Here is a 13,600-nt window from a genome sequence, read left to right as displayed (position 1 = left end):
CAGTAATACTGATTTAATGAAGTCACACATGTATGTTTATAGAGTATTTCACAATAGCTCTAAAGGCAGCTCAGCCAATCATAATCAATTACTTGAACTGTCCGTTTTATAATAATATAATGAAAATTAGAGCCCGACCGATATATCGGCGGGCCGATATTATCGGCCGATTTTAGGCATTTTCCTAACTATCGGTATCGGCATTTATAATGGCCGATAAATGAATATTTTAAAAAATGCGGGTACGGTGATTCATGTAAGGGTGGCGCTGCCAATAAAGCACCTAAAAGCTGTCACAAGAACTGGCAAAAATAATGATTATGAATACAACAAATATAGCAAGGAGACATTTTAATTGTTTATTAATAAACAAGTGTTTTCAGTCAGTGTCAGCCAAAGATGAAGTTGACGATGCTGACTCGCGATCTTCAGTGAGCGCGCGCCAGAGAGAAATGCACATTTCATACGATTACATGAGTCTGTCTGTCTTTCGTTTTGAATTGTTCTGTTTAAAAGTAGACATTTCAATATAGATATATTTCAATTCTCAGGTCTATACGCTGAGTTTCGGTTCATGAGACGAGCTCCAGTTCACCCGCAGGCGCCTCCGTGTCGAGATTATCTATCGTCTGCTAAATTTACTTCTTATAAATTAAATCCAGGCAAATGGCTGATGAAACATTGATTAAAATTAAGATACAATTAATACAAAACGAAATTCACTTTGAAACGAAAGGTTTTGTGCTTTCTGTTTGATGTCTATGTGAAAGTTTCAAAGCATTAGTGCCGCTTTCAGAGCGCTCACGTCCGTAGTGCTGAACTGTCGTGTCTGTAACATTGTTTTTTCCTCATAAATGCAAACACGAAAAATAAAATAAAATAAAATAAAATGAATATTTTATGTAGCCTGTGGAGACTGAGAGCCAACCCTTCTTCATCCGGTGGGTAGTAGCCTACTTGTGATTTGCGCAGTGTAATTCACAGAATTGATTTCTCTGCTACAAGCCTCTGTCACGTATTGTGTGAGCTTGTGACTATTGCAAGCGCGCAGCTGAGAAGTCCTGATTATATTGTCTGCTATATTTAGGCCGCCTTCTTATTTATTAAGGCAATTGGTTGATGAAACATTGATTAAAATGCGTGGCGCGAGCGATCTCCGACAGTAAACTGATTCTGCTTTGTCTAGGGTAAACAGCTGTTGCGACGCGAGCAGTAACGGCCGCGTCCGGTGTAGACACAGTGTTAAAGCTCATTCTGCCTGATAACGCTACGTTACAACATCAAGCAATATTCCAAAAATGTATATAATTATAACACTTTATATAGGGCCATTTTGCATTAAGAGTAGCCTAGTTTCACGTTTAGTACATTTTGCTTACTAATTATTTAAAATAGTATAAAAGTACTGTACATATGTAATTAAAAACGTTTTCATTATGATATTATTCATTTTACTTTAGTAAAAAGATCTGAGTTCTTCCTCCACTGGTAGAGATTAGAGGAATTAAGAGTAAAAATAGAAGATAATAAGGTTTTGTCAGTGACACTTTTTATATATTTATTGATACAAGTTATGACTAAATTAAAAGACAAAGTCGTCGTTAGTGAAGATTATGCAACAGTATTTAGAATATAATATAATATAACATGCAATGCAAACTAGTTTGGTTACAGCTCAGCTGTATAATTCTCATTCTATCATTCCCCCTGCCTCCATTACATATCTGTGTCACACAAGTGTTTGATTACCACATTTGAGTGATCATTGCAAAACGTGTTTATAAAATATATTTATTCTGTTTATAGCTACTGTGTAAAGTACCCATCAAAAGTTTGTACACACCAATAGGAAAGTGTCCAAACTTTTGACTGGTATACTGTACTATAATACACATAAATAATATTGCTACTGTATTATAATATACACATAAATAATATCGGCCGATATATCGGTATCGGGCTTTTTTTACTCCCTAATATCGGTATCGGCATCGGCCCCCAAAAATCCATATCGGTCGGGCTCTAATGAAAATGTTGCAAAATGGTTTCATGGCTTGACCACAATTTTTACTTCTTTTATTTTAGTCTTTTCAATTTATTTGCACAGAACTTTAAAAGGTTTTCAAAGGTATAATGGTGTGTTGCAGGTACTGTTTGCCTGTGCTGAGGCTCTCTATGCTCACGGCTACAGTAATGATGCTTGCCGACTGGCTGTTGAACTTGCTCGAGATCTTCTGGCTAATCCGCCCGACCTGAAGGTGGAGCAGCCACAGACAAAGGTACTGAAATAGTCTTTTCATTTATTTCCCAGAGGTTTCAGCTGTGACATGCAATCATACCAGTGCTCACCTTTGAACGTTAATGTCTCTTCGTCTTGTTTAGGGTAAAAAGAGCAAGGTGTCGACCAGTAAACAGACGCAGGTGGCCACTAACACCCTGTCTAAAGTAGCCTTTCTGCTGACTGTGTTGAGTGAGAGGCTGGAGCTCCATAACCTGGCCTTCAACACTGGCATGTTTTCCCTGGAGCTGCAGAGACCTCCTGCTTCTACTAAAGCTCTGGAGGTAAAGCAGATGTCAATTTCATAAATCTGGTGATCTGCTAGTAGACACTATAGTTTGTTGTTAGGGATGTGTCTGGTTTTGTTGAAATTTGGAAGTGTAATATCAGTTTTTTTTCTCAAAATTTATTGTGTTTTAGTTGTATAAAAGTATTTACATGTTTTATTATATTATAATTTATGTATTTAAGCATAAATATAAAAAATAATGCCAAGTAATATAATTTAACATTAGCAAACGAGGTGTACACAAATTGCAGAGATTTGAGCACTTCTGTTAACACTGTATAACAAACCGCAAACTAAAAATGCATTGTAATGTTTTGATGCCCGATTTCAAAGATGTGCAGGGGAGTATTTTTTGTCCCAGACTTCTAAACTACTGTGCTCTTGTGTTAGGTGAAGCTGGCATATCAGGAGTCGGAGGTAGTGGCTCTCCTGAAGAAGATTCCTCTGGGTCTTGTAGAAATGACTTCCATAAGGGACAGAGCAGAGCAGCTCCGTGATGGAAACTTCTGCGACTATCGTCCGGTTCTGCCTCTCATGCTGGCAAGCTTCATATTTGACGTGCTCTGCACCCCTGGTAAGTCGCACATCAGCCTTATCCAACCGGTTTAAAAATGCCCTTTAAAAGCCCCAAAATCCCCATGCTCATATTTTTTTCCTATCACTTGACTGTTGCAGTGGTCTCTCCCACGGGCTCCCGACCTCCTAGCCGGAACCGTAACAATGAAATGCCTGGTGATGAGGAGCTGGGATTTGAGGCTGCTGTTGCAGCTCTTGGTAAGAGTCAATTTATGTGAACAAAAATATAAAACCAACCAGCAGTAATGTGTGTTGTCAAAGATGTTATTTCATTGTGTGTTTCAATTGTCTCTCCTTTTCTTTAACTTTTTTTCCCCCATTAGGTATGAAGACAACAGTCAGTGAGGCAGAGCATCCTCTGCTATGTGAAGGCACACGGAGAGAAAAAGGAGACTTGGCTCTAGCACTGATGATCACCTATAAAGATGACCAAAGCAAGCTTAAAAAGGCAAGTCTTTTGGAGTTATCCTGTAACCGTTTAAACTGCCCTGTCAATCATCTTGTCACAGTTAAAATCCTCCCCATTCAATTTAATTTAATTTCTTACCATTTCAGAGAAATGTAGTAGTACATTGATCTGCCAGTCATGGTTCTTGATGCTGAGAACATGTGGGTTCTCATGCTGAGAAATCTCCTTATGTGTTTGTAATTTGCATAATGATGCATTTAAAAGTCAATGACCAAAAGTATCATTACAAAAGTTCAAAATGCTATTGCAGATGAAATAACTTCTTAAATTAATTGACTACAAAGCTAAAAGTTACTAATTGGGGGTATATTTACAATTGGGTTTTTATGGGATTGTTAATATGGGAATAATAAGACATACACACTGCTGTGATTGTTCTGTCATTGCTTGCTAAATAATTTTGAAGAGTCTTTATTAAATCCTAAAGTGGTTTAACTCAGAATCAGGAATGATTGAGAGAATACTGTGCTTAGTATGTTTTTCATCTTCAAACCAAACCTGGGTCTCTCGCCAACAAAGTTTTAATCCCTTCTGGCTAGCGCACTTCCCATAATATTTACTCATTAAGTCAGTAGGTGGAGAGTAGGCTGTGTTTTGTGGCTGTTCGAACACATCTGACCACATCAGTGTTTACACTACGAAAGCAATCTGGTAAAATGCATTTTCGACAAACTCTGGATCACAAACTTGTCCTCTTTCAACCACTTCCAATCAACCAAAACGCATCTTAATACCAGGTGTAAACAAGGCCTTAGTCTCTCAAATATTTTTTTTTAATGAAGCATAAGCCAATATATCATGTTTGAAAACCTGTAAATGTCTTGTATTAATTTCTGATTTCATCTTTGTGTAGATTCTGGACAAACTCCTTGACCGTGAGAGCCAGACCCATAAGCCTCAGACTCTGAGCTCATTTTACTCTAGCAAACCAGCTACCAGCAGCCAAAAGAGCCCATCCAAACACGCCACCCATGGTGCCAGCGGAGCCGCGGGGGGAGTGTCCAAGCACACCCCTTCAGCAGCATCAGCTGCTGTGCAGAGCGTGACCGGCGGAGGAGCGGCAGGGCAGCAGGGAGGTTTAGCGGCCGGCGGAGTTCAGAGCACAGCAACGGGAGAGGGCGTCTCTGACAACAGAGATCAAGGTAAACCACATCGACCAAAGTGTCATGGGTAGACACTTCAATTTCAGAAGGAAATTCATTGTTTAAATGTTATTGTCTTGGGTCCCTGTGCAGTTTGAAGTGACCTAGTTTAATTTAAAAAAATATATTTTATCCCTCTTTCTTTTTTGGCAGAGGGTGCCCAGTCGACTTCCTGTGAGCAGCAGAGCGAAGCTGCACCCTTCAAGCCTGAGGGCACAGTGCCCAGTCGTCTGGCGCTGGGGGGCCGCGGTGCATACGGCACACGCTGCTGGGGATCACCTGTACGACAGAAAAAGAAACACACTGGTAGGAGACCGTGGGTTTATTAATTAGACAGATAGAGGAGTTTATTTGATGCAGCACCTATGACCTCTCGTGACAAAACAATGAAGTGCACAGATAACTCTAAAGATGATCTATTCACCCATTAGCCTTTTTTTCTAAATAGTTATTTAATAATATATTATTTGTAAAAAAATATATATATATTTCCCAATATAATATATTAATTTGCATATATTAATTTAATTTATTATTTTTAACTATGCATAAAGAATTTTGAGAGTGTAAAAAGGTGTTCTTTCTGACATATTTTCTCAGGCATGGCAAGCATTGACAGCAGCGCTCCAGAGACCACCTCAGACAGCTCTCCTACTCTCAGTCGACGCCCACTTCGAGGGGGTTGGACAGCTGCTTCCTGGGGGAGAGGCCAGGACAGTGATAGCATTAGCAGCTCTTCATCTGATTCACTTGGCTCATCGTCATCCAGTGGCTCACGCAGAGCTGGAGGAGGAGCCAGAGCCAAGAGTACTGACACCAGCAGGTGAGACAAACCTGTCTTTTTGCCCTCATTGCCCCTTATGTGGGTTTGGTCTTGGTTTTTGGTGCTTGTTCATCAGCATCTCTTTTAAGCCCTTAACAAACACAAGTAAACCACTACTTCAGTACCTGTTCACTGACTAAATAAGTTGTTTCAAAATGAGAGTCAGAACAGATTCTCTGATCCTCCAAGTCTGCTGTATATGACACACACTTTCTCTTTCTCTCTTTATAGGTATAAAGGCCGCCGGCCTGAATGCCATGCTCCACATGTGCCCAACCAGCCATCTGAGGCAGCTGCCCATTTTTACTTTGAGCTGGCCAAGACTGTGCTGATTAAAGCTGGAGGAAACAGCTCCACCTCCATTTTCACTCAACCCTCTGCCAGTGGAGGCCACCAGGGGCCCCACCGCAACCTGCATCTGTGTGCCTTTGAGATTGGCCTGTATGCCCTCGGCCTCCATAATTTTGTGTCTCCTAACTGGCTGTCAAGGACGTATTCCTCACATGTATCCTGGATTACAGGTGAGAGATAATTGTGTAATCTGCAGGAACTTCAAAATGATTTATTATCCCCTTGAAATGCGAATGTAATCTTTAAAATTCATATCCTTGGCTTTAGAGTATCAATTCAGTATGGAGAACTATATTACTATACTAGAGTATATTAATCTCTCCAGGCTCATGTATGGATTGATGGATAGATATGGATGGATGGATGGATGTGAAGCTGTTTCATGCCTATACATAACATCTGTCCTCTCTGGGTCAGCGGCAGCACCAATGCAGATTTGAATGTTCCGGTGTGATTTTGTCAAAGGTTTTATAGACAGGCAAATCGTTGTCTATTTAGGAATAAGAATGTGTGGGTGTATGATAGGGCTGTGTATCAGCAACAAAGTCACTATGCGATGCATATAACTATACAGATGCCACGTTACGATATACATCACAATACGGGTCTGCACAATCTCTCTCTCTCTCTCTCTCTCTCTCTCTCTCTCTCTCTCTCTCTCTCTCTCTCTCTCTCTCTCTCTCTCTCTCTCTCTCTCTCTCTCTCTCTCGTATGCCACGTTACGATATACATCACAATACGGGTCTGCACAATCTCTCTCTCCCTCTCTCTCTCTCTCTCTCTCTCTCTCTCTCTCTCTCTCGTCCATAAATGAACACAGACTTGATATATTACATCTTTCTGTGAATACAATATCGAACTGCAGATTGCTAAACTGCAAGTTTACTGGTGTTGTCAGAAAACCAGCCCTTTTATCAAGAGAGAGAGAGTGTGTACACATGGTTACCAGGTTGAGAAAAATAAGTAAAACATTTAGCAGATTTTGAAGCTCGGGGATTGTCTTGATATCAGGCAACCCCAGTTATGTTCCTCTGCTTGCCAGATTAAAATCTTGTTATAACCTATATATTACATTATATTAATTAATTTCAGGACATTAACACAGCGTTTAAAATGCTGTTCTTGTATTCTAATTAAGCGTGGTCCACTGCTGCGCACATGCTGCGTAACTGATACAGAAGCAGCTGTATTGATACTCGTATCGCCAAGTACCATGTGATTATACTGCATTGTTGTATCGATGAAGCAGACACCTCTCTAGTGTTTGAATTGAGATCGAATTGAGATTCTAACAAATAGGTGGGCAAACCTGTCTTTTTTTTATTATTTTGAATTCTTCTGTCGTGTTTGCACAGGCCAGGCTATGGAGATTGGGAGTGCTGCCCTCAACATTCTGGTGGAATGCTGGGACGGGCACCTTACTCCTCCGGAGGTGGCGTCACTCGCAGACCGCGCATCCCGAGCACGTGATCCCAACATGGTGCGTGCTGCGGCGGAGCTGGCCTTGAGCTGCCTGCCTCACGCTCATGCCCTGAACCCCAACGAGATTCAGAGAGCTCTAGTGCAGTGCAAGGAGCAGGTATTGTCCAGTACAGCCCACATTCATTATACATAGCCACTGGACCATAATCCATTTTTAATCTAATGTTATAAAAATCATCTGCTTGTTGCTTTTAAATGACACTTTTCTGCATTGTTCTCTCTACAGGATAATGTGATGCTGGAGAAAGCTTGCATGGCTGTTGAGGAGGCTGCAAAGGGAGGCGGTGTATATCCTGAGGTCTTGTTCGAGGTGGCTCACCAGTGGTATTGGTTGTACGAGCAAACAGTGGGTGGTGGTTCAGGGGCCCAACGAGAGGGTTCCGGCCGCTGCGGGGCCAACGGTGGAGTAAGGAGAACGGCACCTGAGGGTGGCTGCGGTATCCTGGATAACACTGGAGTCTTGGATTCATCAGGTGTCTCGGCTGTAACTACGACAGTGACGGCAGCCGCCGTAGTACCTGTCATTTCCGTTGGCTCCACCATATACCAGTCACATGCGCTGCCGGGCTCAGCCATGGCACATACGGCAGGTCTGCATCCCTACACCACCATCCAAACCCATCTGCCCACCGTCTGCACCCCACAGTACCTGGGCCACCCGCTTCAGCATGTCCCCCGTCCTGCCGTCTTCCCCGTCTCTGGGACAGCCTACCCACAGGTATGAGCTCTGTTCATTTCCCATTGAAATGATTATGGGTTTCAATTACCTGTGCTTAGCATTTTTATTTCAGTCTGTAGTATTATTTGTCTGCATTTAACTGAAGGTAATTAATACTAAATTTAAGCTCTAATGCAGACGCTTACTTGGCAGTCATTGATGCATAGCATGACATTCCTGTCAGAATATAAATGGAGAGACTCGTACCAGTTTGTTTATACATGTATAATGAACTTTACAGCTATGCCCTTGGTTTAACTTAATTTTGTGGTTTTAATTTTTCAATGGCAGGTATATGACTCGAGGAAGGCGTATCAAGCTGGTTTTAAGAGCATCTGTTTGTCTTCTCAGGGAATGCACCCTGCTTTTATTGGGGCTCAGTACCCATTTTCTGTGGCCACTGGCCCTCATCCTCCTATGGCAGCGACCGCTGTCACTTTCCCTGGCGTTCCAGTGCCGTCCATGACTCAGATCGCTGTCCACCCATACCATACTGCAGAGGCTGCCCTGCCTCTTAGCACTACTGTGACGGGTAAGGACAAGTTGGTTGTAGAATTTCAATTCCATCTTAACATGAACACAACTTTCTGCATAATATCCCATGTTATGAGAATAAAATAAATAAAATAATTCTGAATAAATGCAGTTTTACAATATACAGCAATTTGCAAGAAATGAACACTACTTTTGTCAGATTTAATATCTGCGTTTAAAATTATTTGCACTTACATAAAATAAAACAACTATTCAAGGCCATCTCATTGGAGCATATTGGAACGCAAAAAATTATGGTATTTTGAAACAATTAGTTAGACACTCATTTACTATCTAGTTCGTTTAGTCTTTCAAGATGGATAATTTTGCTTGCATCCTGTCACTATTACTGCTCACTGCATTACCGTTGAGTGTCAGTTCACATCTTGCGTGCTGCAAACAAGTGTCATTTGAATTTCATACAAGTATGGATGTTGCTGATCTTGAAGAATAATTTATTACGTTTTATGGATATTTTGTTTTGTTCATAGCTCATTTATTAGGAATGTAAATGGTCTCAGTATTTTTCAGAAACCACACTAACAAAAGAAAAAGTTGGATTTAGTGTGGATTTACTAATTTCCTCTGAATTCGAGCATAAAGCCTTCTGTCACAGGACAAGACGAGACAACTCACATTGACAAAATTGTTTTTACATGAGAAAATAGTCAGTAAGAAAACATTTAAATGCAGCAGGAATATCTTTTAGAATTGGATTGTGACTCCCTGAGTCAAAAATGGATCTAATTGTGAGATGTCTGTCAATATTATTTAATCATGGGTGACAAATTTTACATGTACAAAATTACATTTTATTAATGTAGCTAGAAGACTATTTGAACTAAAGCAAATTACAAATAAAAAAACACGAGCAATTCGTCACAGTGCCCTTAATATACATAATTCAAGGCTAGTGCAACAAACTAGTTATCAGAAAGAACTTTATTGCCAAGTATGTTTGCACACAAGGGATTTGTTTTGGTGACAGAAGAAGCTTCCAGTACACAGGACCCATGCTTTTTTGCTTTAAGGTGAAGACCCAACTATATGCATGTTTTGTAAGACTCCCCTAACTGTTAAACATATTTTATTATGTTTAACAGTTAGATTTACATTGTTTTAATGTTGATTAATGTACACTGTCCCCTTTCAAAAAAAAAAAAAATTCACAAAAAAAAATTTGTGCATTTCGGACGAGGGTGGGGAGATAATTCCATGCTGGTGGAATGATCTACCCACCCTCGTCCGAAATGCAGAATCCCTGACCGCATTCAAAAGAAAACTAAAAACTCATCTCTTCCGTGAGTATTTAACATAAAAATAAAAAAAAACTTTCCTTCTCCTTTAAATCTTCCCTTGTCTGGTTTATGCTACTGAGCAATGCCTGAACTTTGTATTTTGAGCACTTCTTGCGTTGTTCTTGCCTCTTCACGATGACTTGCTTGCTTTAGTCCTCAGTTGTAAGTCGCTTTGGATAAAAGCGTCTGCTAAATGACTAAATGTATTTGATTGTCCTGGACTTAATACAAGTAGAATGCTTTTTTATGAAGTTACCTCACTTAAGGACTTCTTTAGGAAGATTATGCCTGAAAAGGTTTTGGATTTGTTTTTTTCATATGTGAATTTAAAAAATCTTGTATAATATGACTTGCTGCTTTTGTTTGTTTGGTTTTTATTGTATTTATATGATGTTAGTATTTTTGTAATTGCATTTTTGCCATGAAAATAGCCTTGGATGCTGACATGGTACTAAATGAAACAATCTGAATCCAGTACACAGAGACAACAACAGTTCACAGGTAGTAAAATAAAAAATAAAGAATAAAGATAAATGAATAATAAATTAGTGAATAATTATATACATAAAACATATGTATATACAGTGTAATATATAAATAAACAAAAATAGAAAAATTTGTATTTACAGGTGTGCTGTATATAACAGAATAGAATATAATTGACAGGGAATGGAATAAGAGGTAGGTTAATGTCAAAATAAATATAAGTGGTATTGCGCATATTTATCATTGCCCAGTGGGTGCATTTAACTTAATTTGTTTGCCCTTTTGTTTAACAATATAAAACTTTCTGAGATTAAAATCTCTTTTAAAGAAGTGACCTTGTCAAGATGAGCTGCACAACATTATCAAAAAAGAAAAAAAAAATAAGAAAAAAAAAACATTAAAAAAATTAAAAACATTTACAAATTGTTTCTTCCATTTTGTAAAAAGTTCCAATCACTGGGTGCCGCATACCGAAAAGCTCGTTTTCCAAATTCAGTTTGGGCGAGTGGAACTGAGAGGGTATACATGTATATGTTCATGATGTAGATTGCCTGATATGGGGAAGAAACTTCTTGTGCCTTGCTGTTCTGGCGCTCTGTAGCGCCGACTGGACGGCAAAAGTTCAAAGAGAAAGTGACTTGGATGTGAGGGATCCAGAGTGATTTTCTGAGCCCTTTTCCTCACTCTGGAAGAGTACAGTTCTCGGAGAGTGGGCTGGGGAGAACCAATAATTCTCTCTGCACTCCGAACCGTCCTCTGTCTGCTGGTGTCGGATTTTGTAGCTGAGGGCCAAATCAGACAGTTATGGAAGTGCAGAGGACAGACTCAATCAGCACTGCACTGATCCCAGCCGTCATTGTGCAGGTGTTGGATGTGAATTTCCCCTGCCTCACTAGCTGTTGCCTATCTGTCAGAAAGCTGGTAATCCAGTGACAAATAGAGCTAGGAGCAGAGAGCTGGGCTAACTTAGTCTGAAGGACTGCTGGGATGATGGTGTTGAAGGCCGAGATGAAGTCCACAAACAGGATCCTTGCATAAGTCCCTGGTTTGTCCAGATGTTGCAGAATGTAATGCACTCCCATGTTGACTGCATCATCCACTGACCTGTTTGCTAGATAAGCAAACTGCAGGGGGTCCTGTGATGTACTTCAGGTGTGCCAGCTAGGGATGCACCGATACCACTTTTTTCAGAATCGATTCGATCCGATACCAAAAATTCTGAGTATCGACCGATACCAATGCCGATCCGATACCAACAGTTTTTTTTTAATTAAGTAGAATTTATATAACTCTGTGTGTTGAACTGATAATCACTCTTTTGTGTGTTAAACACAATCTACTTAATACAGACAACTTCATTATAAAGAAAAACAAATCCAAAAAATATATGATCATAATCTATGACAAAAATGCTTTTATAAACTAGATTAGTGGATAATTCAGCAGTAACATGTAGTCTAGAAGAATCATAAGTCCACAATAATTGTATAAAATCTGAACATTTAGTGAAAAAAACAAAGAGACAATAAGTGTAACACTAAATCTGGTAAAACGTTACACATTGCTCTTTGTATTGTAAAATACATTTATGAAAAACAAGATAACAAAAATCAAAAAGATAAATTATTTCATATATATCTATAGGCTACTATACAATTGAGATATGTCTTAAATGTATAGCACACCTGTTTAATGAGGCAGCAACATATGATAGATAGGAAAGAACAAGAAAGGCCATTAATAATCTTTCATTGCGTCACTGTATTATGATATGAAAGGCTGCAATACAGTGCGGCACAAAGCGCTTTTGTGCATCCCGATCGCAGAATGATGCGCTTGAAGCAACACGGAGTCACAGTGCTCAGAGTCCGCATTGAAAAGTTCAAAACACAAACGAAAGACATATTGATGCGTAGTGTATTATACAGTATCTATCTATGCAATAGTTTGAGCCTTTTATTTGAACAGTTTTAAATTTCAGTTACTGTGCTTGTGAAGAAGAATTATAGTGGACTCTACTCTAGTGTTGTGATCTAGCAGACCCCCGGTAGAAACATGATTAAGTTAATGTTACAGCAATAAAGTCCAACAAGATAAAGTTTTTTTATGCGAAACCATAGACCTTTATCTACAGATCAAGTATAATAATAGTAACATTGAATCATCTTGGAGAGGGTTTCATCATGTTGACTGTCGTAACCGAACGCGACGCTGAATACTGAATGAAGAATGACTGACAGCCGCAGCGGATGGAAAAGTTTACGTGATCTTGAATTTAATTACTTAAATGTTAATTTCTATCTCACATTATGCTATAATGGCTTCAGAACACTTGTAATATAGTGCACGAAAACTTTATGGTGCTTTATAATGTTTTTGGTGCTTTTGTGGGGCTTAACAACAACACAGAATAGTATACGCACAATATCGGATTTGGATCGGCCTTGTCTGATCGATACCCGATCCGGCAAAAATGGCAGTATCGGAGCCGATACCGATGCTGAGTATCAGATCGGTGCATCCCTAGTTAGGGCTGTAGCGATACACTAATCTCACGATACGTTACGATACACAATATTCAGCTCACGATACGATATATATCACGATATTCAGCCAACGATACGATTCGATATAATTCGATACACTTACATAATTTTCTGAAAAATTTAAAGGGGACAGAGTGATTTTGGTGACATCTTGTGAGTGTTCCATTTACTTGGATTGAATTATTTGTACTGAAAACTAAAAACTTGATTTACACAATATATGTCTCTGACTGAACAAGTTTAAGTTATTCTTTCAAGAGCTGGGAGTGCCTTTTGTTGTTTGATTCATATTAATGGCTCAATCGTCAGCAGATTTATTAGACACTTTAAGACCGAGTGCAGATCTAATAGGTGACTGATGCACCATAATTTTCTCCTAACTATTTACGTCCATTTAAGACATAAACTGTTAAAGTGAATAAACTGTGTGTCAATGAATCTCAGAGCCGGTCATTTTCATATTATTATGTATATTTTGATAGTTTAGATGCGCGCACATGAAGCCCAAAGTTAAGTAGCCTATACTTTTCTTGTCTCGTTGCAGTCCATTTTGGAGCGCGCGTCGCCTTGTGAACAACTCTTGCACAGATGTTTGTGCTTTTATTGGC

General features: G+C 39.4%; 1 protein-coding gene across 13 annotated transcripts in view; it reads left to right on the top strand.

Annotated features, from left to right (window-relative positions):
- zswim8 (zinc finger, SWIM-type containing 8) overlaps positions 1-13,600 on the top strand; it is a 59,522-nt gene that overhangs the window by 22,698 nt on the left and 23,224 nt on the right. For 7 of the 13 annotated variants that reach the window (XR_013205964.1, XR_013205962.1, XR_013205963.1 and 4 more), the window contains 12 exons: positions 2,148-2,279; positions 2,383-2,562; positions 2,958-3,141; positions 3,243-3,341; positions 3,467-3,591; positions 4,466-4,754; positions 4,908-5,060; positions 5,355-5,577; positions 5,809-6,098; positions 7,284-7,507; positions 7,637-8,128; positions 8,480-8,660. Coding sequence is in view for 9 of the 13 variants with exons in the window: in XM_077237201.1 (XP_077093316.1) it covers positions 2,148-2,279; positions 2,383-2,562; positions 2,958-3,141; positions 3,243-3,341; positions 3,467-3,591; positions 4,466-4,754; positions 4,908-5,060; positions 5,355-5,577; positions 5,809-6,098; positions 7,284-7,507; positions 7,637-8,128; positions 8,480-8,660 (2,572 nt within the window). In the remaining 4 variants the exon portion in view is untranslated. Of the gene's footprint in view, positions 1-2,147; positions 2,280-2,382; positions 2,563-2,957; positions 3,142-3,242; positions 3,342-3,466; positions 3,592-4,465; positions 4,755-4,907; positions 5,061-5,354; positions 5,578-5,808; positions 6,099-7,283; positions 7,508-7,636; positions 8,129-8,419; positions 8,661-13,600 lie in introns of all 13 variants that reach the window. The other 6 variants (XR_013205961.1, XM_077237197.1, XM_077237196.1 and 3 more) reach the window with 1 other exon arrangement.

Source organism: Siphateles boraxobius, unplaced genomic scaffold, assembly GCF_051911475.1.
Source record: "Siphateles boraxobius isolate OS27281-9 unplaced genomic scaffold, OSU_SipBor_1 20, whole genome shotgun sequence".
In the NCBI taxonomy this organism is placed as follows: Eukaryota; Metazoa; Chordata; class Actinopteri; order Cypriniformes; family Leuciscidae; genus Siphateles; species Siphateles boraxobius.
The sequence above is the reverse complement of the archived record's forward strand: the minus strand, read 5'-3'. Positions and strand labels throughout refer to the sequence as shown.